At 38.4% G+C, this 26,480-nt stretch overlaps 2 protein-coding genes across 7 annotated transcripts in view; one reads left to right on the top strand and one right to left on the bottom strand.

The window, feature by feature from the left end:
• LOC103151767 (substance-P receptor) overlaps positions 1-8,917 on the bottom strand; it is a 14,480-nt gene extending 5,563 nt beyond the window's left edge. Inside the window, 7 exon segments of the mRNA XM_074560051.1 lie at positions 4,869-4,968; positions 5,121-5,317; positions 5,434-5,604; positions 5,606-5,789; positions 7,059-7,079; positions 7,111-7,313; positions 8,505-8,917. Of these exon segments, the coding sequence (XP_074416152.1) occupies positions 4,869-4,968; positions 5,121-5,317; positions 5,434-5,604; positions 5,606-5,789; positions 7,059-7,079; positions 7,111-7,313; positions 8,505-8,729 (1,101 nt within the window). The 5' untranslated portion in view covers positions 8,730-8,917.
• A 7,481-nt stretch (positions 8,918-16,398) lies between these two features.
• slc4a5b (solute carrier family 4 member 5b) overlaps positions 16,399-26,480 on the top strand; it is a 42,495-nt gene continuing 32,413 nt past the window's right edge. For 4 of the 6 annotated variants that reach the window (XM_016681741.1, XM_016681742.1, XM_016681739.1 and 1 more), the window contains exons 1-3: positions 16,400-16,577; positions 19,511-19,575; positions 21,533-21,751. In XM_016681741.1, coding sequence (XP_016537227.1) covers positions 19,512-19,575; positions 21,533-21,751 — 283 coding nt within the window. In that variant the 5' untranslated portion in view covers positions 16,400-16,577; position 19,511. Of the gene's footprint in view, positions 16,578-19,510; positions 19,576-21,532; positions 21,752-26,480 lie in introns of all 6 variants that reach the window. The other 2 variants (XR_001664737.1, XM_016681743.1) reach the window with 1 other exon arrangement.

Raw genomic sequence — 26,480 nt, 5'->3', positions numbered from 1 at the left:
TGTTTTGCTTTTTCACATCATGTGTTATTATCATCACAGCCGTATCCTAAGTGAAAAAAACCACAGAATTGGAAAGATTATTTCATTTTCCAAAGAGAAAAATAGCCAACCAGAACTGGCTCTATGTGAAAAAGTAATTAACCTGGTGAATCATGAATTTACTGTGATTAGCTGAGTTGAGTTTCACTGGCCTGGTCACTGCCTGACCTTTAGCAGAAAGAAAGAACTTAAATAGAACCTGACTGATAAGGTGAAGTGGGGGTAAAATAACTCAGATCTACAGACGTTTTATAAAATGTGCTGGAAACAGTTCAGCTCCACTGTAGCTGAATTAAACATTTCTGTAAAAAAATAGAGATTGATCCAAAATTCCACAGTCGATACTTGTTATTATCACACCTGATTGCAGTTAGTAAGTTGACCTTTTCACACAGGACCTGGTTGGTTTTGGTTGTGTTTCTCCTGAATAAATGAAAGCAACATTTGAATGCTTAAAATAATAATAATAAAATTTTAAAAATAAACAGAAGACATTTGTGATGGACCCCAAAGCTTTTCCACAGGTCTGTAGCAGTTATACGTGTTGGGGACAGGCCGCCTTTATTTATGAATATTTTACAGCCTGCAGGATTCTCAAAGGCCAGCGGCGCTGTGACATGCAGATTCCATGACAGAAACCTGTCGGCTGGAAGTTGGTGATAATTTTGGAAGATGAGGAGAAAAAGGAAAAAGGAAAAATTGAGACCTGGAGCGCTTCTGGCTATGAATAAAAAATGGTGAAGAGTGTCAGAAAGGATTGGAGTAATCCTCTCCTTCACTGAGATAAAAGTTGAAATTTTGCAAATAAATATGTAAAGCCAAAATCTATTTATTTCAGTAAGTGAAAACCATAATACACATTCATTTGGCTGATCAGACTGATGTTTTCGAGACTTTATTGTTGTTAATGATGATGATTTTCCACTTGCAGCTAATAAAAACATATTTATGAATAAAATATTACATCAGACCAATGAAAAACATGTGTGCTTAATGAAAAGTATGGGTAATACGTGCTTAAGTTTTGTCATTTTCAAAAAGGGGTTTTAATCTGACATGATACTCATCATATTTTAATTTATTGATTATGAATGTAGTCTAAATGGTACATTAAAAGTATGGTCCTGTGTAAAAGGACCAACATTTCTTTGCAGATCATTCCCTCAAGACTTAAGTGGAATTCATAACCAGATGGCACCATATGCTCAGGGATATCATGTGTATTTCAGTTGTTGACACACTCAGGGTGTTTTCACACCTATTAGTCCAGTAGACTAAGTTCAATTAGGGACCAAAATTGCAATATCTGTTAAATGTTCAGGTGGTGATGGTTTGTTTTCGCACTGCACTGTGTCAAATGAATCAAACACTTTAAAAAATCTGTTCCCCTCCTTGCCTGTGGGGGCGCCGCACCTAGAATCACTGAAGGAAATGTCACAAGAATCTCTGAAGAAGTCGCTGAGCATATCTTACTACTTCACTAAATGTGAACAAAAATGGAGTGGCATCAGATTTTAGAGCATTCACATGTGCATTCAAACTGAACTAGAGTTCACTTCAACTGAACCAACACCTACGTTTGTAAGTGGATCAGAGTCTGAGAGCGCTTTCACACCTTCCCAGACGAACTGGATTTTCTAGGCAAACAGAGTGGAGTTGGATTAAAACGGACTAAACGTTAGATGGGAATCCATCCTGAGTCACCATTTTGTACCATAGTAACTTGTCACATCTGTAGAGTAAAATTATGAGTCCCACCATCAAGAAATGATTCCTGCTAACTCTTGGCTAATGAACCACATTTAGATGTCTGTTTGTGACAGCTTTTACTTTGAAACCAAATAAAGTCCAATGTTTGATTTGACCATCATAAATTCAAAATCTAAAGGTTTTGTTACACTTCCAACAACAACAAAAATGCCTAATAAGCCCAAGGATGTTTTATTAATTGTCTGCTAATAATTTAACAACCAGTTTCCTCTCAGGATAATGTAATCTCAACACTGAATTAAAAAAAAAAAGACACATGGGAATAACTTGATCATTACATGATTTCAACTTGCTTCTCACAAGTTGGAAGACAACACTGTGGTCAGGAGGAAACACCAGCTCAGCTACTCACATCTTTTTGAAGTCAACAGTGTTGTATTCAGGCCAGTCTATGAAGCAGACCGTGCGTCCGGGCAGCACTGTGGTGGACGAGTAGAGATACTGAGGAAAGGCCAGCAGCAGAGCCAGCAGCCAGATCACACCGATCACCAACCGAGTCTGAGTGGATGACAACCTCTGCTTCAGAGGGTGGATGATGGCCATGTATCTGCAAACACACACACACACACGGACACACACACAAAAGAATTTATGGAGCAACTTCACTGAAATGGACTTTCCGTGATAATCAACTATAAATTGCAATTTCTTCTTATTATTTCCAACGGTTGCTAAGAGCATGATTTTCCTCCTGGGTGGCCTCTGATTTCTATTAATCTCACAGAATGAAAATTAACCAACTCTGACAATGATTTGAGACTCATTTAGAGTTAAATAGACAATTATTGCCTCTAATTTAATAGCACTTGACCTTCTAAGAGAGTTTTATAACCAGGTTAATATGGACCTGTGTGCACTGTTCTGCACTTGAAGGATACTGGAAGACTTCATCTACCAGAAACTGAAACTTTTAAAATCAAACAGCATTGACCTTTCAAGTACTGCCCAAGTACAGTTATGTTGACCCCAGACAACAACAACTGTGTCTGGGGTCGCTTTCAACAAAGTGGGATAATTGTTAATGCTCGTGTTCAACAGAGACAGAAACTTTGTGTAACTTTTAAGCAACAACCTGTGTTTTCAATCAATCAATCAATCAATCAATCAATCAATCAATCAATCAATCAATCAATCAATCAATCAATCAATCAATCAATCAATCAATCAATCAATCAATCAATCAATCAATCAATCAATCAATCAAATTTTATTTGTATAGCACATTTCAGCAGCAAGGCATTTTAAAGGAAATGAAAAGATGAAATGAATTAGGCTAAAATTGTAAAAGTGCAATAACTCTGGTTTGAACAACCTTGAAACTGGTTTGGTTATTCTAAACATTTTTAGTGCAAAATGTATCTTTTGTGATTGTTGTAACATATTTTACATCCACTGTTTTGTGTGTTTAATAAAATAAAGTTGATAAATGACTTTTTCTTTCTTTTTGCCATAGCATTTCGCTGGTTTATTTAACTTGCATTTATTTTTTTCCTTTACATATTCATTAATACGGTCACTATGATTTGACAGTTTGGCATGAGATAGAAAATCTGTGAAAAAATTATGCTCTTTTGCCTCGATCAGAAACAACCAATCACAGCCAGGAGGAGGGTCTTAGCCCCACCCCCATGCTTTCTGCTTTACTATAGCTTCCTGTCAGCAGAGAATGCTGTGAATGCTAAGGCTAGTTNCATTAACACCAAGTGACTTTAATACATAGACAAAGAAAGTGTGTCAAGTCCTTACAGTTACAGTAACTGCGTTTCCATTAACCATAAAATTGCACAAATTCAAATTACAAAATCAGTTTGCTTAACCGAAACACGGCAATTTCGAAAAAAAAACTCGCCATCAATGGGTGGTGTGTGGAAGTGGTGAGGAGAGACGCAGAGGCCCAAGTTGTAGAAGAAAATTATGAATTTGATGAATATAGCTCAAACATAGTCCAACACAGGCGGCACGGCAGAGAGTTAGCACACGGCTAATTACCAGTAGCAACTGAAAAGCTGAGGACTGACGAAGGGAGCTAAACCAACACAGGACTATACAGTTCCACTGTGACTGCAGGCAGACAGACGACAAATGGATCACAAGAGGCAAAGACAACAGGTGGGACTAAACACACAGGGAGGGTAATCAAGGAATGATACACACCTGGGAAGCAATCAATGGGGAAGACGCAGAAACAACAGAGACTCAGGACAGAAACTGAACACAGAAAAACCTTCAAATAAACACATAGAAACACGGATCATGACACACACATTTTTCGGTAAAAAGTTTTTAGCGCCATATGATGAGGTGGTTTTCAGGCTGCATCGAAATACATCTATATACATCTAAAACTGCATGTGCATTGATCAACAGTACAATGTTACTACTGGGAGAAATGTTGAAGAAGGCGACAGGAAGTAGTAGCAGGATGATGGTTTGTTTTGGGGGTTTTTTTGGACAGTCTGCAGCTGGTTCCACCAGAGCTCTCACAGCATCACAATACAATAAATCATCCCCAGCTCTAGGTCATTCACGTTTGAATGACACACAACACAAAATGTTGTGTCATTCAAACGTGTTGAATCCATATTTCTTCTGTAAAATTGCAGACTACAATTTTCCCAAAACGATGCATATGAAGCCGCTCCCAAGTAGGCGGGGCTTGTCGCTCCAAAGCCTGAATGAGACCTGATCTCCTCTGATTGGCTGACAGATGATGATCTCTAGCACCATCACTGAATTATGAATATATCTAATGTACCTGTTTTCATCGGTCACTTACATGATTTTAATGACTTATCGCGTGAACAAGTTTATTCACATGTGATTTTAATTTCACTTCTCTAAGAACGGAAACACCGCAACTGCGAAATTGCGGGGTTTTTTCTTTTCTTTTTTTTTTCAAACATTAGCAAAATACAGACAAAATTTCTGCGCACATTTATAATGGAAACACAGCTACTCTGTATGTCGGGACACATGGCGGGTAAAAGCAGCAGATGAATGAATGAACGGAATGAATGAACGAACACACGCTGGTTCTGACTCGTCCTTCTTACACAGACCTGGGTTTGCAGGTAACGAGGAGATTTGAGTTCCAGCAGCTCCTCTTTGGTGACGGTGGGAGCACAGCAGCAAAACACCTGCTGGAAGCCTGCTCTGAACCTGCCGGTAGAGGAGGGGTGGGTGGTACACAGAGGGAAAGGATTAATAAGCGGAAAGGATTGTGCACACAAACCCAGATTACAGCCCAACTCATGGCAAAACACCCACGCTGACAGACAACTCGCCTTTTTTTTTCATGCTAAGCAGCTCACCTGCTGTTCAAGCAGTAGTAGATGACTGGGTTGTACATGGTGGAGCTCATGGCCAGCCACATGACGGCCAGGTAGACCTGCTGGATGTAGCGCTCCTCAAACAGTTCGGGGAAGAACTGGTGCAGCAGGAAGTAGACGTGGTACGGCAGCCAGCACACGGCGAAGGTGCACACCACCACGATCATCATCTTCACCACCTGCCAGAGGAGGTACGGTGGTGATGTCTGCTTAATCTCTCCGGCTGCTTTACATGTTAGGGATTAAAAAAATCATCAGGTTAAATGACGGGTTCGGGTGTTGTTGTCTGGGTTACCTTGCGTTTGGCGATGAGTTGCTCTGCGTAGTGTTCAGATGAGTCTCCTGGAATCTCGCTCGCCCACAGGGTGACGGCCACCGTCATGTACGCCCATCCCATGATGCAAAGGGGCAGGAAGTAGATCAGTACGGTCACGCACACATAGTAGCTGCGGCAACAAAAACGCAAGCAGGTAATCTATTAAGGAGCAGTCGAAGTTGCAGTATGGAACTTTTATAAAGAATAGAATATTTACATATTTTTTGAAAGTGTCACTATATTGTGCCAGTAAGAGGAAATTTGCGGAAAAAAAATCTAGCGCTTTTGCCCTCTCCCAGTAACTAGAAACAACCAATCAGAGCCAGGAGGCGGGTCTTAGCGCTGTCAATCAATATCTCGTGTGGTGCTGCTCATCCCTCTCTGATTACCCTCCTTGTTCACAAGCTAATTAGCATGGACTCCAATGACAAACGGTTTTCCTGTAATGGTAGCTGTTTCTCCACCATTAGCACCTTTAGCAGTGAGCACAACAATCAATCAATCAAATTTTATTTGTATAGCACATTTCAGCAGCAAGGCATTTCAAGGTGCTTTACATAAAACAAAATAAAAACAGCATGTGACATTGAATAAACAGTAAGAAAGAGAAAGAGATTTTGGAAAAAGAAAAAAGATTTTTTTAAAAAAGGAAAAGATAAAAACATACTTTTGTTACAGAATTTAACAAAAGTACGGAATTTAAGCGCCTGTCGTCGCCGGACTCCGCTGTCCGTTTAACACGGGTATTATCCAGGCCCTGTCGCCTAGCTGGACAAGTTCTCCAACCTTGCAGCACCAGGCTCCTTCCACCTATCACGCAAATCTTTGTGCTAGGACTTACGGATGAGGCACGCCATCACACCGTCAGAAAACGTGGAGAATAATTCAATCACAGTGACAGACTTGTCACGGATTTTTGTGCACTATTTTTACCTGTTAGAGTCTAGAATTTACAGGGATTTTCTGTGTGCGCAATGTCCCTCAGTAACTCGCCACTTTTATATAAATAGATAAATAGTAAAGATAAAAACATCGAAGACATCAAAACCCTACTCTAACCCTAATTTAGCCATAAGCAACTCTAAACAGGTGGGTTTTAAGTTGAGATTTAAAGGCACCCAGTGTTTCAGCTGTTTTACAGTTTTTTGGAAGTTTGTTCCAAATTTGTGGTGCATAGAAACTGAATGCTGCTTCTCCTTGTTTGGTTCTGGTTCTGGGGATGCAGAGCAGACCAGAACCAGAAGATCTNAGTTGGTGGTGATATCTTCTGAATATTAGCTTCAATGAAAGATTATTCCCATTTTGTATGATCATTATTGGCTTGTGTTAGTCAATTTTTAACATATCAGTATCTGTAAGTGAAAACTGGATCAAGATTAACAACTAACATTTCTTTCCGTTTTGTATATTTTTATGGTGCCAAACGTTTAGGAAAAATCTAGAAATATTTCAATAAATATTAGTTATTGGCAATACTAATATTGAGCATTGATATTGGCTCAAAATATTCACATTGGTGCATCCCTGCTCTCATTCCTCCAGCCTCCTTTCTTTGTCCTCATCCTGATGTCCAGATCTGCTAGATGTGGTACCAGAAATGTGACCTCTGCTGTTTTAAAGGCAGACTCTCGTGTCTTGACAGATCATGATTCAGACACAAACGCCTGGTAGAGCGTGACACACCTGTCCAGAGCGATGGCTGTCATGGAGTAAATGCTGGCAAATATGGCGGCGATGGGGAAGAAGTTGTGGAATCGGCAGTAGACCAAACCAAAGTACCACTCATTGTGAACGGCGTAGGCGAAGTTGATCACTGTGTTGAATGCCGACATGGCGGCCTCGGCGAAAGCGAGGTTCACCTGCAGAGGAAAGACAAAATTCACTTTGATCCAACTTGTAAACCTAACATGATTTTGCATATCCTTATTTTAAATCTAAACCTAGACACTGTATGTACTTGAAAGAGAGTCCTTTCCATTTCTATGTTGGAAATGGATGGTTTCTCAGATTAAGCTCATGAGAACGAGCAAACACACCGAGTCAAATTTAAAGGTCACAATCTTTCAAAATGCAACTTATTAGATGAGGGTTATATTCAGAGGCAGAGACAGATCTGATTGGGAACTGAAAAACACCGAAAACAATCCAACACTTCCTTTATCAGAGTAGATCTCAGGATTTATGCTCATTGAGGAAAATTATCCAACCCCTGGGAGCCTTCCACATTTTGTCTCATTAATGACATAAACTTCCATGTGTCTCATTGGAAATGTGTGTGATAGATCAACACAATTCGGCACACATCGTTATAGTAGAGGAAAATCGACAACGGCTTTCAAAGGTTTTCACAAACGAAAAATCTAAAATGTGGGAACTGAATTAGATTTTTTTTTAAACAAAAATCAACCAGGTGCCTTCAGATGACACCTAATGAGTGAACAGAGTTCACCTGAGTGTAACTTAATCTGAGCATGAATGCAGGAAGGCCTCAGAGGAACAAACAGTTTTCTGAAGATGGGAAAGCAGCAGACAGGTCAAAGGTTTAGACTGAAGGAGAAGAAGAATGAAGCTCAGCTGGAGTTTGAGACATCAGTTGATTTTTGCAATTATGCTCAATGAAAGATGTTTGCTGTTTGTTTGTTGTTGTTTTTTTTCCTTAAAAAACCTGTAGAGTTAATTTATCTGGATCATATTTTATGTTTTTATTATTATTATTATTATTATTATTATTATTATTATTATTATTATTATTATTATTATTATTATTATTATTTATAATCTATCAACCAAAATACTTAAACAGATAAAGTTCCCTTCAAACTAGCAGATTATTCTCTAATTTACAGAGACTGGAAGTCAGTCTCAAACTCAGTACGTTGAGATTTGCTTTTAATGATTGATTTCTATATATGACCGCAGCTCCTACAGAGTCCTTGTCGTACGCACAGATTTTTGCGTCGCTGTATAAATAGACACAGTCTTGTATTACAATAAAAAGCCTAATTTCCTCACTCCCGTATCAAAACGCCCTATTTTTACGCACAACTCACTAGAAAGTAGTTGGTGACAGTCCTCATGCGTCTGTGCGCCAGAATAATCCAGATGACCACCACGTTGCCGACCACAGACACCACCACGATGCCGAAATAAGCGACGGCCCACAGCGTGATCTGCCACACGGGCTGGATGAACTTGTTGAAGGCGCCGCTGCAGTTCGCGGAGACGTTCGTCCCGTTTTCGCCGCTGCATTCGGTGGCGTTGTAGAGCTCGTCCATCTTCTGGGCATAACCCCGATCCCAGACTTTAAAAAAATATATAGGCTCGAGTCTTCTCACTGGAATCCTGGAGAGCAAAAGTAGTTCGGCGCGTCTTCACTCATTTTACGCACCGCGCACACAGCGCTGCACTGATGGAAAAAAATAAATACAAACGATACCAAAGCGCAAAACGCAGCGGCACACCAGCCAACTACTTACGCACTTCTGGTCTGCCTCATCTCCACACACACCAGCTCCTATACCCCCACTCACCAATCATGATTAGTGTTGGCTCTTTATGTGCAGAATCACATTCCAGGCGAATTATTAATATATGACCGTGTGAGCCAACTTAATTTATATGGACAGCTATAATCTCTGCAGGATTAATCTGGGTCAATTTGATGATGTTGCTTTTTAAGCAAAGGAAATAGCGGGCGGAAATAAACACAACGTACCTGAAAATGTGCGAATAATACATTAGAGAATAAGGCTGTGTGGATACCAAAGGCTTCTATGAATAAAACACTGAAGATGTAAAAGTCGTTTTAAATGTTTTAAGAATAAAATTGCATAAAAAGATCACTGAAGAAGAAAAACGGAGGTGTTCAGTTCCGCCAATAATGCATAATTAATCATTAGTAGTGCTGAGATTAATCTAAAAAAGTTTATAGAAAAAACAAGGAAATGAGAGATTCTAAATTTGAAAATGTCCAAAAGTCAAAGATTTTTCTGTTTTGAAATTTTTTCCACAGGTGCAGAACAAAAAATTTACCCAGGATGAAGATCATGCTAGAACCAGATCCTTACCAGAACTTGGAGGATAAGCAAATGGCCCAGTGTCTGAAGTAATGATGCAGTTTTATCATTTCTTTTGTCTCTAGTAGGTGAAACAATAATATGCAGTGCATCGATGTATCAACCATCCGATAAATCAGCCCCGTTTTCCTTAATTTTGAGAGATTGGCGATGTGCTGATACTTACATGTGAAACTTATGTTATTTACTTGTGTAAAAATCTGAAAATCACCAACTGTTCCCATTTGTCTGCTGTGTGAGATGACTGACTGATAGTCTCACCCATCAGGTAATATCTGCATTTGGGGAGTTAACAAAAGTCATCTTACTGTTTCCAACTTAGCAACTTTGTCAATATAATAAGCAACTTTTCAGACAAAAAGAAATGTTATTGGTTAAAACCGGAATGAGCTGGTAAATCTGTGTAAAGATCAGTGATCGGCCAGGAAACTCCAGTCTGTACAGACCTAATTAAAAGTAAGTTTTTTTTTTTTTGTTTTTTGTTTTCTCTGTCTGTTCCAATCAAGATGTGCTGATGTCCATCATGTGATCAGTGCTGGCGGGAAGCCGCAGTCCAGTAAATGAGTCCAGCTCTTTAAGCCCCTCATCAGCCAATCAGGCCGAACAGCACGTCAGCTGGGCAGAGCCGCTAAAACAGATGCACTTGGATGAGGAGGTTTAGATCCTCTGCCCCTCCGCAACTCGTTGTCTGTCTGTCGCATCTCATCAGAGCCATTAGACTCCACAGCAAGAAAACAGGAATTCAATCTCATTCCTCACCTGCTCCCCTCGCAGCTGCCGAACCCAGCGCCGCGGCGCAGGGTCGTGTTTGAACAAGAGGAGGAGAAATGATGTGGAATAAAATAAAGAGGCACGATTCACCTGAGAGTGACTGAGAGTCTCCTTAATTTGTCTGTTTATCTGTCAGAGCACCTGCTGTCACAGAAATAAACTCAAATTAAAAAAAAAAGTGTGAAGTCGGTAATGGGGACGTGTTGACGCGACAGGGGGTAAGATCTGTGTTCTTCACAAAAGCAAAAAAACAAACAAAAGAAACACATCAGATGGTTGATGAAGAGGGGAGACAAAGTGAGCAAAAATAAATGTTGAGTAAGAAGCTAAGAGTTTTTGTAAAAATAATTTGTTAAAAGAAAAACAAAGTAGTTGTCAATATTATCTAAGAAAAAGTTTAAATGTTTCTGACAGGGAAACAGGCCCTGTTATTATTCTAATTGGTCAACTCGTTATTTGTCTTTATTCATTTAGCTTTTGAATTATCTTTGAAAAGTACATCAAAGGAGCAATATGATGTGTTTTCCAGCCACACTGTGCCATTTTATAGCACAGTCAAGTAACTATGTTGCCTTCAGTTGTTGTAAAAAATGATGTCAAATATGACTTAAAAGAAATTTGACTTCATAAAACAGCACCTTGAAATTGTGCCTCTGTCTCTTTAAGAAACATCTGCTCTTTCTGAAACTCCAACTTCAGGAAGACATCACAACATGGCTCCTCCTGGCTCCACCAGATGTTTGGTAATTGCTGCTGGCTAGTCTGAAGGAGCTGAGTGGGAGAGTCACAGGGGAGGGCTGCTCTGAGGCGGACACTTGGAAACTGCAGCTCCGAGGAGGAGCTGTGTCTCGAAGGCGGAGCTAGGGCCACCCAGGTGTTTTGCACAGCTGAATTTTTGCCATGGAGATTAAAGGTTTTCTCAAACCCGCATGAAAGAATGGCAGCATAATTGATGAGGGAATAACACTATAATATGATGTGAAGCTCAAAAATAATTTATTTTACATAACAGCGCCTCTTAAAGATGGATGTGTGAGAAGCTCAGAACAGACATTAAGGACAGACATTTAAAGCTCCAGCCTACAGCAGCTCTCCTCCTTCACTAACACAAAGGTTATGTGTCCTTTGGGCTTGAAGCCAGTCCTTGTAGCCAGAAGTCCAAGGTCAGCTGTCCTGGCTTTACAACTGACTTTTTAGCCTGAAGGATCTAAACAATACAACTCAAACATTAAAATGAAAGAAAGAAAGAAAGAAAGAAAGGAAGAAAGAAAGAAAGAAAAAAAGAAAGAAAGAAAGAAAGAAAGAAAGAAAGAAAGAAAGAAAAGGGACAAATAAGATACAAGCAGAACATAAAATGTAATTTTAAGAGTCACAACAGCAGCTCTGCTCCACCTCTTCATGTTTCAGTTCAGACTGAGATAAATCATAAATGTCAGTAGACACTTACGTGCCACACAGTACAGGCCAATAGTAGATTTTCCTTGAGCTACAAGGCTGCATCAATATTTAAAATATTTATTGTAGAATATCTAACAGTAGATGATACATAAAAGTTTTTTTTTTTTTAAATCCACTGCCTTTAGGTAGAATTCATTGGAACAGCATCTCATTGTGTCTTTCTTTACGGCTCAGATCAGGGAGGAGAAAAACAAGAAAAATCAGCGGCTTTCGCCCTGAGGTGTCGCCGCCTCACATCACAGAGGAAAAGCTGTGTGAGCGAAGCCAAACTGACACAGTCACATTGGATTATTCCACACAGGACTCTTCAAATGGAGCGTCATGCCTTCCATGTCTGATATGCAGATCAGCAGACTCATTAAGCTCAGCAGCAGAAATCAGAACAAGGGTTTACTTGGTGTGTTATAGATTATAGGACACATCAAACTTCTAATTTAGTAATAGTTTAGTTATTCCATATATCTCGTGGAAGGTGACTCTTTTCTGGATATTCTACTGTTTACTGGAGAGCAATTAAAGCATTTGAATGGGATAGCAACATAATGATAATAATAATATTTATAGTTTTATTTTTTACTTTAGTTGTATTATTTTCCATCATGACTGTTCCTCCTCAGAATCACATTTTAAAAGCCTTTTATTTAAGTATTTAGATGCATACACGTTTCACACTTCTGTTTAGGGAATACAAAAAACCTGAAACTTTAAAATTAAAAAACATGAAAATAAAAAAAACCTGAAACATGAAGAGATGGAGCAGAGCTGATGTTGCGACTCTTAAAATTCTGTTTTACATTCCGTTTGTATCTGTTTTGTCCTTTCTTTCTTTGATTATCTCAAGGAGATGTTGTATGAAACTGAACAAACTTTGTTTTGTATAAACTTTGCTTTTGAGATCATCCAATGCAGTATTGTTGTTTATACATGTAAATCGTGAAAAAGTGAAGATATTTTTCCTGCTTTGTATGGACAGTGTGTTTTTCAGTTTTCCATGTATTTAAGACAAATACGTGGCAAAAATATGTAATTATTTCTGTGAGCAAAGTTAAAAATATAATAGACATGGATGATGTAAAGTCACAGTATGACTTTCACAAAATGATGTTTTTACATGACTGTTAAAATGATCATTATGACGTGACAGGTAATCTGTGAAAAGCCTGAGCTCCTCCATCTCCTCCCTGAGCTGCTACTACCGTCTGAGGAAAAGCACCGCTGCCACCAAACTAACTCATCCAACTTAATGTCCATTTGGACTGATGGAAATGAGGAAATTTGTCACAGAAAATGTCTGCAATCTGTACACTCCATTATGAAATAACCGTCAATGGACATGAACTCTGAGTTCGCCTAGCTCACAGAGTAAAACCCAAACAGAAGAAAATATAACAATACAAGCAATAAACACAATGGAGGAGCTACTAGTTCCAGATGAAATGCATGATTTAGAAAAGTAATTTATTTTTGGCCCTGTGATGGACTGACAGTGGAGATAAGCACCAGACTCCCCCAACCCCCTGCAACCCTGCAAGGATAAGCAGGAAGAGGCGATGGATGGATGAGGGAGGGATTTGTTTTTGCGGCCCTGACAGAACACCTAAAGGCATCAGAATAAAGCACCAAGATAAAACGTGTCTTTGTTTTGGGCTGAGAATGCTCTTCTTCTTCTTCTTCTTCTTCTTCTTCTTCTTCTTCTTCTTCTTCGCAAGACTGAAAACACATCTCTGTGTGGCACCGGTAATAATAATTGTGAGCATTACTGCCTTCGTGACTGTGATTGTCTTTAACAATATAACCAGCAAGTAAGAGAAAAGAAAACAAGACTGTCAACAAACGAACCATACACGACTAAGGCTTTGCTGTGTTTACATTAGCAAAACATTTACAATATTCTGCTAATGTCAAAAAAAGCACAATTTCACAATTGTTGTGTTTTCATTAAAGAAGAAATGCAATTAAAATCCTACGTGACTGAGCTCGTTCACACGATGTCATTAAGAAATAAAACGTACTTCCTCTCGTCGTCTTCGTCGTTTCCGCCACTAGAAACGTCCCGTTGTTGATCACATGACTATTGTGATGCGAAGGAAGCGTTTCAGTTGCAGTTTCGCAAAATAATTTTGAAACAGAACAACCACTTCATCCTAGCGCAAAAAGCTTTTAGCTAAAACGGTGAGTTTTTTCCTAAATCACGTTAGTTGTTTTCTGTCAACAAAATAAAAATCATCGCCAGACAATTACCCATTCACCAGGACATACAGGTTGGTTCATGGTTAGGTGTTCATCACACAGTGAAAAAACATTTTGAAATTTTAATTTAATAAAGTCTATTATAAAACATTTAGGGGTGAGGGACCTGCACACATTTTAAGAGGAATTATTTGTACCAAATAAAAATCTGCATTAGAAGCAAAACTGAAAAACTGAACTGCATTTGATGGATAGAGGTAATGTCTGCACGTCTCTTCTGTGGCTTATACATTTTAAGTACATTATTACTCAGCATTGACTCTGATTTCCTCTCACTTTATCTCAGTTGGCCTAAAATAATAATTTTAGTGAATCATTTATGATTGCTTTTTTGGCCATGGTCTGATTTCACAGAAAAGGGTTAGCAGAGTTCTATTTGTGTTGTAAAGGCAACAAGATTAGCAATTTGACTTTTCAGCTCCATCTGCTCAAAAACAACAGGGGAGAGGAGCCATCTAGTGGACAGACAAGGTACAACAGAAAAACGTTACGATGCCAAATGATCAGACATCTTTTCTGATCATTTGGCATCATACTGTTGATGCCAAGACCCACATCATAAAGTGAGGGTCTTTTTGTAGAGATGAGAAGTAATTTATAAAGATGTTAAAGAAAAACTCCAAACTGTGGCATGCAATAAAGAAACAAATTATTATTACAAATGATTCTTTGCAGGTTACACAGTCTTGATTATATTTATTATCTAAATATATTCCTAAATGTTGTGCAAGTGGTATTATGACTATATACTTATCTGTTGCAAACATGCAAGTTGTAAACTTCTCTGAAGTTGTGAGAAATAATTCAGCTTCCACACCACACATTTAACAAAAACCAAAGTTTATTTTCTTCTCTTGTAAGAGTGAAGACATGTTTCCTAATCAAAAACTGTTTGATATTAGTTAACAGAAATAATTTTAGTAGAATATATCTTGGATTAGATTGTTATGATAAATTAATTTGTCCTAACTACTCTTAGGACAAGTTAGGTGAAATTTAGCTATTCTGCTAATTCTTGATTTAGCTAGCAATTAGCTGATTTAGCTAACACCGCCAGGAATTGTGGTCATGTTGATTAATGTACGCTGTCAAAGAAATTAAATTAGTATAGAAGTAATACAAATTGTCTTAAAAATCTCTTGTTATTCTGTCATCTAGCAAATAGAAGAAAATGGTAATCTAATTGACCTAAAACAGGAAAAGTTTATTTTGACTTCATATCAGACACTGTTAAAAAACAAAGTGTATGTGTCTTGTAGCGTATGTAAAGTTCTTGTCTCAACTGCATGTCCGGTAGCAGGGCACATCCTGAATAGATCGCCTGTCCATAACACGGAGCCACACACACACACACACACACACACACACACACACGCAGACACACACACACACGCACATAGAAGCAAATTAGAGCAACCAGTTAACTAACATTAACCTTCTTTTTGCAAGGCATGAGTGCAAACTGCAGCAGAGTGGCACCATTATTTATCCATTCATGTATTTTAGGATTTACAGATTTATGAGTCATCAACATTATTTGGAAAAAAACATGAAAAATCCCAAAACCTTAGATCAAGTGTCAGCAACATTCACAATCCAAACACATTTTTGCTCTTATTTTTATGAAATATTATGTGTCCATAAAACCTGCATGATCATAGTTTTAGTTTTATGATCACCAAGTGTATGAATTGTTCATGTTTCATTAAAAAATAATAATAATTATGTTGAATTTTAGGTTTTAGAACAAAGAAAAATGTTAAACTTCTACAAAAAGACAGTAAAATCATTTCTTTGCTTATGGAAATAAAGAATATATTTGCAGTTGAAATCAAAACAAAAGAAATACACACACACAAAAAAAATGCTAGAACTAAACTTTCAGGTCTTAAACATTTTTGACCAAAGTTCTGAAAAGACGCTCTAGAACTAAGGGGTGCAGATCTTCAGCTGAATAACCAATATAGTCTGTAATCACAGGTGAATACTGCAGTAGGAAAAATCTCCAAATAACTGAAAAATATGTTATTTAAACATTAATATCTCTATTTTATTTTAATGAGTTTTTTCCTATTTTCATGTGTATCTGCGTGCTTCGCATTTGCCCCATTGAGGGACAAATAAAGCATATTCTATTCTATTCTATTCTATTCTATTCTATTCTATTCTATTCTATTCTATTCTATTCTATTCTATTGTTTAGCAAATTCAGGCATCAAAGTTTGCAAAGTTACCTCCAGGATCAATAGTTTTCTCATTATGAAAAGGGAAGAAAATGTGAATGGAAAGCCAGTTGAGTGAATCGATTGGAATCCACACACTGGTTCTCCAATGACAAACACGAACACACAAACATCCCCTGCAGGAACATCCAGAACTCAATACACAGATTTTCTGGGCAGTCACTTTGGCTCTGTCTGTGTCCAACTGCAGGACTTTTGTTTTGTTTCTGCCTGGTGCACACAGAGAGAAATCTACTTCACTTCTCCGCATCTGGCAGCTCTGACGTCTGAAGATCCTGCTGACAGTTTGGACTTGAGGTTTCCTCGACTTTGCTGCTCACATCAGGTAAGAAATCTATTAAAACACTTTCAAGGCCTGTAATTTAATTACAGTTTGTTGAGAATATTTTCTATTTTAAGATGCGTTTTCATGAAGCGTTTGGGCTTTTTACATCAAGGAGCATAAACTGGAAAACGTAATATCATCAGATGTATAATGCTTCTTTCAAAGGTGCAGAACGTGCAGAAAAACAACAAAACATGCAGCAAACAGGTAGCATGCAGAATTGTTTTTGTTTAGTTTTTATCACAGATAGGATTTTGCATACTTGTAAGTTTGTGGTTGTAATATGACAAAACATGAAATATGTCAGATGAGTTTTAGGTGTTTTCATAAAATGTTGTAGCATCACCAGTGACACCTGTCCAAAGTCTAGCATCCAAAGATTTGCAGCTGCTGTGGGATATTTTCAATCTTATCATCTGTAAAGACAATCTGGCACAAAACAGCACCTGAGAGCATAAATAACAATTTCATTTTTATAATACATCAGGAAACAAACAAACAAACAAACAAACAAACAAACAAACAAACAAAAAAGAGTGGAATCAGCTTTGAATGTCAACCGGCTTAAAGAGAGATGTCAGTTCGGAGGATAATTCATTAAACACTTAAAATGTTGCTTCTGGTCAACTGAATCTAAAATTTAAAGGAAATTGACACAAACAAACCAAATTATTCAGAAGCTCTGTAATCTGGTCCCGCTGGAGGAGTTCAACATTTTAATAAAGGATTTCAGAATGTGTCTACAGGCTCTGGTTTTGTTATCTGTATTGATTTCTAGACGTGTTGACTTATGTTACTATTGCTTTTATGTTACTTGTTGTGATGGCCTCTATTGTAAATCAGACAGTGAGTCTCAAGAGGTTTACTTGTATAAATAAAGGGTTATTTTATCATCGTCCTCAAAATAAATTCAACAGCGTTGGTGGTGTGATGTTAGATACTTAGAGTGTTCTGACATAGAGAGACAGAGAGCCAATGAAAGGTCTGGCTAGATAAATAATTTAAGAAGACGTTTTTGATGAATCCAGTTTGTTTGCATCACACATTTCAACAACAAGTCAGTTGTTGATGAGGCCGAATGATCCAGGAATTTGTTCACGATTTTGACAGGATTGGAGTGTTGCAGTCACAATGGACGGATTCTCATTACTGTGTGTGCAGAGGCTCATGGCTGCACCATGTGACTGTCCTTCACAGTCACTGATCAGGCCTCAGGAAGCAGGAACCAATAGGAAATGACACGTATTGATCAGCCTAGAAAAGAATCCCAAACAGGCTTCAGGAAGAGAAACCGACGTCATCAGGCGACGAGAGCGTCCAGTTTTCCAACAACAACACGGCTCAGGTTTTCAGGTTGTTTGACATCAATTTTCTCCTTTGCCAAACTGCAGCAATAATATGTATTCACAAGTGGTCTAATTGCATTTCATACAAATAAACAAACAGCGTTGTACTCGAGCTGCCGCAGCAAGTCAGTTTGGTTTTCTAGGTAGTTAATAATTTGTGTGAAATTATGGAGGAAAACAATCAGAAACTGCTCAACTCACACATATTGGATCTGACTGTGTGTGTTTTTCATTTTTAATGCCTATTTCCAATTATTTTGGTTCTGATGTCTGCTTGAACCACCTGACTCAAAGAAACATGACAAATCTTAAGTACTGATCAACGTTTTTGCAGGTAGATATTTAATTGTATTATTCAATGAACAGTCCATTACGTAAAATCAGGTATGAATGCAAGCAGGATAAAAATGTCTAACGCTATTGTTTATCTATTTGTTCATTTATTTTAAAGATGAGCAAATTTCTTACATCCTTTAATACCAAGAATAACAAGCGTCAGTTGTCAACAAACCTAGAAAGCCCGTTTTTGTACACTAAAGAGAAGCAACTGTATAAAACATGCGTGTTGTCATCAGTAATAGTGGTGGAGACCCTAAACACAGCAGGATGTAGACAATGTCATGTTTAAAGACTGAGTTAGAAAAATAAAGGACAAAGTTAGAAAGAGATGTAACCATAGGAACAGACAGCAACACTTCATCCATCTGGGGCAGAAACTGACAGGTGGATCTGACAAAGAGCTGACTGAAGTCAGAGGTATCTGGGCTCCGGTGGTGATCACTGGACTGGGATCTGGAACTGAGTGTGCAGAGTTAGAGGGAACTGAGAAGACTGGCTGCAAAATAAAACTCCTGACAAAATGAAAAGTAATGAAATTACAAGACAGAAATCTGAATACAAAACATACGAATACACATAACTGTAAACCAAAGTTACTGACAAAACTCAAACTGTTAGAGATCCTTAGATAAATTTATAAATTTAAGGTTCAAAGTTAATCTCTACAATATATCAACAGTTCATTTACATTTACAGGAATGACCTTGTAACAAATTGATTTCTGTTTCTATAACTGTTGTCAAGGTTTATAGTTATGACTCTTAACTAAAATAACTTTTTAAGTCTGTTAATGATGCTGGGATCTCCGGCTGACTTGTCTGATTTTAATGCTACTTTCTGACAGCATTATGGTGCTAAAGTGTTGTTGGGGGTTTTTTCCATTGACTTTTCCCTTTTGTCATCCATTGACGTGTTGGTGTCGTGATGGCACATGTGGTGCCGTGTGGGCCTGCAGGTCATGTGATGCGGTCAGAGCTACTGTAAAGCCAGGAGGATTCCCTGACCAAATTCATCCCTACAGAAATAACAACAAGGACAAAATAATGGAGTCAGGTTTTGCTAAAAGTACTTTTGGAAAAAAAAAATCATCCCAACTTTTTGGCCAAAAGATGATGTAAAAAAAAAAAAAAAATAGTAAACTGTGTATTTGAGGTTTGCTGTAGCAATGAGTCAGAGTTAAGACAGGGACATCATCTCATTGATTTCTTCATCGTAATCCTCCATTGTGATCTTTAATGTGATTTTCAGGATGGACCACCATGACTGGCAGAGGGGAAGAAGTAGAGGCCACAGGCACAATGATGATGATGATGGTGAGACAAGATGAAGCTGTGAGGCCGGTGTCCAGCTCCTGATACAGGAAGGTCACCGGCTGTCACTTTGTTTCATCAGCTGCTACAGAACATACTGTTGCTTTTTGTTGTGATTCAATTTTTGGTTGAATTAATTTATTTAAACTGGAGCTGGCTGAAAAACACAGATACTCAGATGAACACAAAAACACCAAACTCCATATGGTTGTGAAAATTGACATTTCAAAAATAAATTTGCTTATAGGACACATGGCAATTTTGAAAAACAAAAAATCGTTTTCCTATAAAAGGTTTTAGTGTTAGGATGCGGTTGCGGTTTATTGGCTACAAAAAATTGGTTTATTTTGCTAAACTGCAATGGAAACACTTTTATCGCATCACAGGAGTCACATGATCAGCAACCAGGCGTTGCCACTGGTGCAAACCATGAAAAAAGATGACGGGAAGTTGTTGGAGGATGATGTTTTTTAATGATTTATCATGTGAACAAACTTATTCAAGACTGATTTTAAATGTTTCTTATTTAGTGGAAACACTGCAATTGCTGAATTGTGTTTTTGTTTTTCAACATTATTGTAATATTAACACAGTTTTGCCACATTTGTAATGGAACAACTGAGGCGAGCAGAGACCAATGTACTGATGCCATCAGAGATTTAACTGTTAGCCTACATGTCATATGTGTCCATCAGTTTGTTTTTATTTATTTTGTTAAAGTGAACCATCTGGTGAGTTATAAAACAGCTCTGCACGGTGCCTGGAACTCTTTACTTGACATTTGCAAAACCTAATGACTTACGTGGAACTCTGTTGGAGAGAATTTGGGCAGCTGCCTAAACTTTCCCATTTAGATCAATCAGTTGACCAATCAGTGTCACACAATGACTTTCTGTGAGCAGCATTAAAAGAGACAACAACTAAAGCAACATGTTTCAGATCTACATTTAGAAACTGCAGGTGTTATGACAACATATCTGTTGTTACATAATTTAAATAAACAACCTATAGCAATATTTTCTTCAGGACAGTCCGACATCGATGATCCATCATGGGGTTAAATAGATTAAAGCTACTGTATTAAACCAGTGAAAATATGTTTACGTATTTGTAAAAATTGTCACTACGTCCTGACAGTATAATACACAACAAACAATCTGTGAAATAAATCAAGTTCCTCGGCCTCCTCCGTGTGATCCTACTGCCATCTGCAGAAAAAAACATCCAATCAGAGCCAATTATGCCTAAAACATGCATTTATCCTGTTTTTGAAGACATATCTGACCTGAAACTTATATCTACAGTCTTGAAAAACTTATCTCCTGCTCCAGCTGACAATATATTCATGCAGCTTGCTACAATGCAAAGCTAATATTAGCATGTTAACTCTTAATTTTTGTGACTTGTTGACAATTCGGCTTGTAAGACACGCGAAGACAAAACTTGCTGAAACATTTACTTTTTTGAGCTTCAAGTCATGCTATGATGTTATTCCCTCATCAAAAATACACCTGGAATGTTGCTTTGATTCTTTTGTGCATGATTGAGAAATCTTATAATCTCCTGTGGTAACCATTCTGGGTTCAGAGATGAGTGTTGTAACCCAGCGATAAAGCTGCCCCCCTTGGAGCTGAAGTCTCCAAGCTGAGCTTCCTCTCCACTCCTTCAGACTAGCCAGCAGCAATTAGCAAACTACTTCTCAGTGAGGCGTGTAACAAAACACTGCTAAACGCTTGAAAGAGAAATGTTGTGATGGTGTGCTGAAGGCGGCGAGTCAGAAAGAGCAGGAATTTCTTAAAGATATTTTAAGTCCTATTTGACATATAAAGCATGAAGGTAACATTGTTACTTGTGCTGTAAAATGGCTCCGTGTGTCTGGAACTTACATGGCAGCTCACAGTGAAAGCTAACATACTGTGAGTAGAGCATCGGCTCACATATTCTGTCTGTTCCCTTTCAGAAGCCCAGCCGTTCTACATTGGTGTTCCCGTTTCCCACAGAAGGAAAAGACGCAGGCACCGCTCCAACACCGGCGACACTGACCGTGACTCACGGCACCTACACTACGACCACCACGCGCACCATGAACACTCACACAGACAGTACTACCATGACAAGGAGGAGAGCTACAATGAGGACGGAGGCAGCACAGAGCAGCAGGAGCACCTCGACCCCACAGGTCAGTCACCACAGATCAGCAGATCCTAAATGTTTCATTACACATTCTACTGTAACGTTGTATTCTGGTGTCAAAAAGCAACGAAAGATGCCAAGAAAAACCTCCTGAGATGAGACATTTTACCCCTGGAGTCGCATAGAAAAGTAGAGAATTATATTTATATACAATGTTATCATTTCAGCTGTCTAAATAATTAGCTGTAGTCAGCAGTAAACACTGTAGAAGCAGAAGTATTCCGTTTTGAAAACCTAAGCTGTGTCCAAATCTTCTAACCAGCTGCATTTCCATTACAAATGTACTTTGTTGATATTCTGCTAATGTAAAAAAAAAAAAAAACACACACAATTTTGCATTTATGGTGTTTCCATTAAACAAGAAACTCAACTAAAATCAAACGTGAATAAGTTTGTTCATATGATCAGTCATTAAAAAACACGCCACGCCATTGTCCTCCTTCCACTTCCTGTAATCTCCTTCGTCTTTTCTGCTGGGCAGTAGTAACGTCTGGTGGTTGATCACGTGACTTGTGAGGCAAAAAAAGTGCAACTTTATATGTGAAATACACAAATTTTGGTACCACTAAAAACCACCTCATCCTAATCCTATTTATTTAAAAAGAAAAAAAAAAAACCTCATGTTTTTCAATAAAAAAAAATGGCATGTTTCCATCAGGCAAGTTTATTTTAATAATTCCAGTTTGCGCAATCACATGCTCAATGGAAACGTAGCTGATGTTCACTATTTCATACAGTAGAGTAAAGCGAGAGAGCTGTGCCAGGCTTGTTCTGTTGCTGGATGGAAATCTGAATAAAATCCAAGAGCTTTGTTTAAGCTTTTAGAACTCTAGTCAAACATGAGCTACATCTCCTCCTGGGTTGCCGTAGATCTCTGGGCTGTTCCTCTAATCATAACAATGTGGAGTTTTACCTTTCTCATTGCGTTGTCTCATAGTGACTCATGGATCAGGCCTCCATGAGTTGTTCAGAGCATAAGGTGAAGCTACCTGAGTCTGCTTTAAACTCCACAAAGTACAAAAAAAGTAATCCATCATTTTGGAATTTTGAAAACCTAATATAATTTTCCTTCCACTTCTCTGTACTCTTTGTTGGGTTACCAACACAGTGGATTTAGCTGCTATCCAAAGAAATGTTGAGTCAACTCAAATTTATTTGTCAAGCACATTTCAGTGGCAAGGCAGTTCAAAGTGCTTTACGTCATAAAAGCATCATACATTTATCGATAGTTAAACATTTTGTCAAAATCCATAATCAAAATGATCAAGGAAATAAACATCAAATACGTTGATTGTTGTTGCAGCTGCTGCTGATCAAAGGCAGAAATCATCAGGTGGGTTCTAGTCTAGATTGAAAGGAACTCAGTATTTCGGTTTTTTCCAGTTTTCTGGAAGTTTGTTCCAGATTTGTGGAGCATGCAAGCTGAATGCTGCTTCTCCTCGTTTGGTTCTGGATGCAGAGCAGAACCAGAACCAGAAGACCTGAGGGGTCTGGAAGGTTGGTACAACAGCAGCAGATGTTTAAGCTGTTCAGTGATTTATCAGCTGTTTTACAGTCTATTCTCTGAGCTGCAGGGAGCCAGAGGAAGAACTTGTGAAAATATTCAAGGTGTGTGAATACTTTAGGAAGGATCTGTAGTGCAACGTTACCGGATCTAGACAAGTGTAGAGTGTGGTTCATCATTGTACCAGTATGCTACAAACTGGAGTAAAAGAATCAAGTGATGCTATCAGTCTGCTTAATTTCAGAAAGACTTCTTCTCTTTTTCATTTTGTTTATTTAGTGTGTGACTGATCATCGGTTCAGAATGACCAAAACCAGCAATCAAACCTTCCTGCTGCCTGTTCCTGCCGTAGCAGGAGGCATATGACCTGGTCTGACTTTTGCTGTTCGGACATTAATCTGCACAGATCTACTTTCGTGAACAGTATGGGAGTAGGAGCGCCTTTATGTATGAATATTTTGCAGCAAGAGGCCATAAAGTCTGAAAGCTGTAAGCTGATTAGAGCTGAGGAACTCCAAGCGGAGTCTGTGTGTGTGTGCATGTGTGTGTCTGTGTGTAGGGGAGTACAGTATGTGCTTGTACCTGGAAGCTGAAGTTACTGTGAGTGCTTATGAGTGACCTGCTTTGCAACTTTTTAAATATTTTTGGTCTGTTAGAGATAAACACCAACTGTGCGCAGCATTAAAGGTGTGTTATGTATCTCCAGACGCCTCATGTACAAGTTACATTGACGAAGTTTGTGTTTTTGTGACACGTGAGCCCAAAAGTCAGTGTATGGGCGGAGAGTCCTCCAGAGCCCTGTGGTGTGTGTCGACCCTCTTCAAAGCCTCTGGCTGCTTGTTGCTTTGGAGACTTTTTGTTGCTTTCCTGATCGACTGAAAGGCGGAGCAGCCGCACAACAAACTATTTATTGCTAGCTGATACTACGAAGCTGGAAGTAATCCCTGAGGAGGACGACATTAGGGACGTACGTGAGAAGGTGTGACAGTGAGTCGTTTTGAGCCGCTCAATGAGACGTGAGCTGAGGACTCTGTCTTATCAGGCGGACAGGAAGCTAAAGACGCATCTATCCTGAATCAGACCCAGTGGATGTCTCTCTTCGTTTGGATCTTGTTTGGATCCAGTGAGCATCAAATATGACCTCTCACCTGACCTTACCGGGCTCCAGAACAGGTAAAGATTTCAGTAAAAGGAACAATGTACAAGTAGCCGCGTTTCATTACAAATGTGCATAAAATGTTTGTCACTATTCTGCTGATGTCGAAATTTCGGAATTGTGTTGCTTCTATTAAATGAGAAATTAAATTAAGATTACATGAGAATAAGTTTGTTCATGCAGTACGTCGTTAAAAATTATGGCAGCAAAGGATTTAAACATTTACATAAAAAATAGTCATAATTCAGTCATGGTGCAAAAGCTCATCATCTATCAGCCAATCAGAGGAGTCTGATCCCGGCGCCTCATTCAGGTGTCTGAGAGACAAGTCCTGCCTACTTGAGAGCGGTTACATATGTGGCATCTTAAGAAAATTGTAGTCTGTGATTTTGCAGAAGAGCTGTGAATTTAACACGTTGGAATGACAACATTTTATGAACTGTGATGCTGTGAGAGCAGCCAGCTGCACAATGTCTGAAAAAAACAAAAACAAACCATCATCCTGATGCTACTTCCTGTCTTCTTCTTCATTGTTTTCACCAGTAGTAACATCCAGCTGTTGATCAGATGACTAGTGTGATGCGAAAAAAGTGTTTCTATTGCAGTTTTGTGAAATTCATCTATTTTGACATGGCATCATAGTGCAAAAACCTTTTTTTTATCAAAAAATGTGAGTTTTTTAGACATCGACATTCATTTTTGTAATTTCAGTTTGTGCAGTTCTTTGTTTAACGGAAACGCTGCGAGTGAGAAAGAAAGGTTGCATGTCTTTGGACTTATAATGTCAAAAGTATAATGTGCAGACGTTTGTCCTGACTGTGAGGTTAAGCTTTGCTTAAATTGCCTGTTTGCTTGTTCGTTAGGCAAGCAAACAGCACCGACAGTTAGGAACATAAACATTTTTTGTTCTAAGACAACATCACAGCTTGTCGGCCACAATTCCACTGTGAAAACTAAAACCCACTGCTTATGCTACATGGAAAAACTGTCATGTCACCAAGATCAATATAGCAGAATGAGCTCATTACCTTGGAAAGCCAGAGCTATTCAATACACTCTGTTGCCACATTTAGTGGCAACAGTGTGTAGTGGTTCTCTGTTGCTTAACCCTGTAGTGGCTTAAGCTGATTTTTTGGGGCCACATAATCATTTCAGACAGGCAGATTTGAAGGATACATCAATGTTTGTGGGTTCCATTTTGGCAAGTGATTGATGCAAAAGTGTTAGCTGTAGTTTTGATAATAATAAAGCATAAGCTGTCCATATTGGGAATGTTTTGCACAGAAACAGAGAATCCTGTTGTTAAGCTCCAGCATTTTAAATTCTCAGGTCATGATTTAATACCTGCTGTCTGCCCAGTCTTTCATGCAAACACACCACACAGAGAAATGCCATTTGTTTAACAGTGCAGATGAGGATGCAGATTTCATTTTGGTGTAACGTCAATTAGAACTTCACTTTTTCAAAGTTTGTACACATTGTTTCTGTGAAAAACATCCAGTACTTTAATGAATCAGTCTGAAAGTTTCCAAACAGCTCAAAGTTTGAAAGGAAGCATTTATGCAAAGTATTACCATGGATCTCCTTATAGCTACTTGATAAGGTTAGCATTAAATTCTGGATTAACTTAGACTTCAACAGATTTCTACGCAGAGGCTAAATGTATTTGTCAGTGACATCTGAGTCACTGTTAAATGTAGCTGTAGCTCTGATTTTGATATTTAACCCAGTTTGAGACCAAACCAAACAGTCTGGTCTACGGTTCTCTATGTTTAGACTAAAATGTATGCATCTGAATAAGTTAGTTAATGTGATATTTCATTATAAAATATGCCACGTCATCATACTCCTACTACTTCTTGATCCCATCTTTTCCACCAGTACTAGCATCCGGTTGCTAATCATGTAACTCATGATCCAAAAAGGGTTTCCACTGCAAATTTGTGAAAGACACTAATTTCAGTAGTCATAAAACCACCTCATGCCAGCACAAAAAATCTTATCAAAAAATTTGAGTTTTTTTTCAAAATTATCATGTTTTCATTGAGAAAATTT

This window comes from Poecilia formosa, unplaced genomic scaffold, assembly GCF_000485575.1.
Source record: "Poecilia formosa unplaced genomic scaffold, Poecilia_formosa-5.1.2 Scaffold291, whole genome shotgun sequence".
Classification (NCBI taxonomy): domain Eukaryota; kingdom Metazoa; phylum Chordata; class Actinopteri; order Cyprinodontiformes; family Poeciliidae; genus Poecilia; species Poecilia formosa.
Note: the sequence above shows the minus strand (reverse complement) of the source record. Positions and strands in the feature narration are given on the sequence as shown.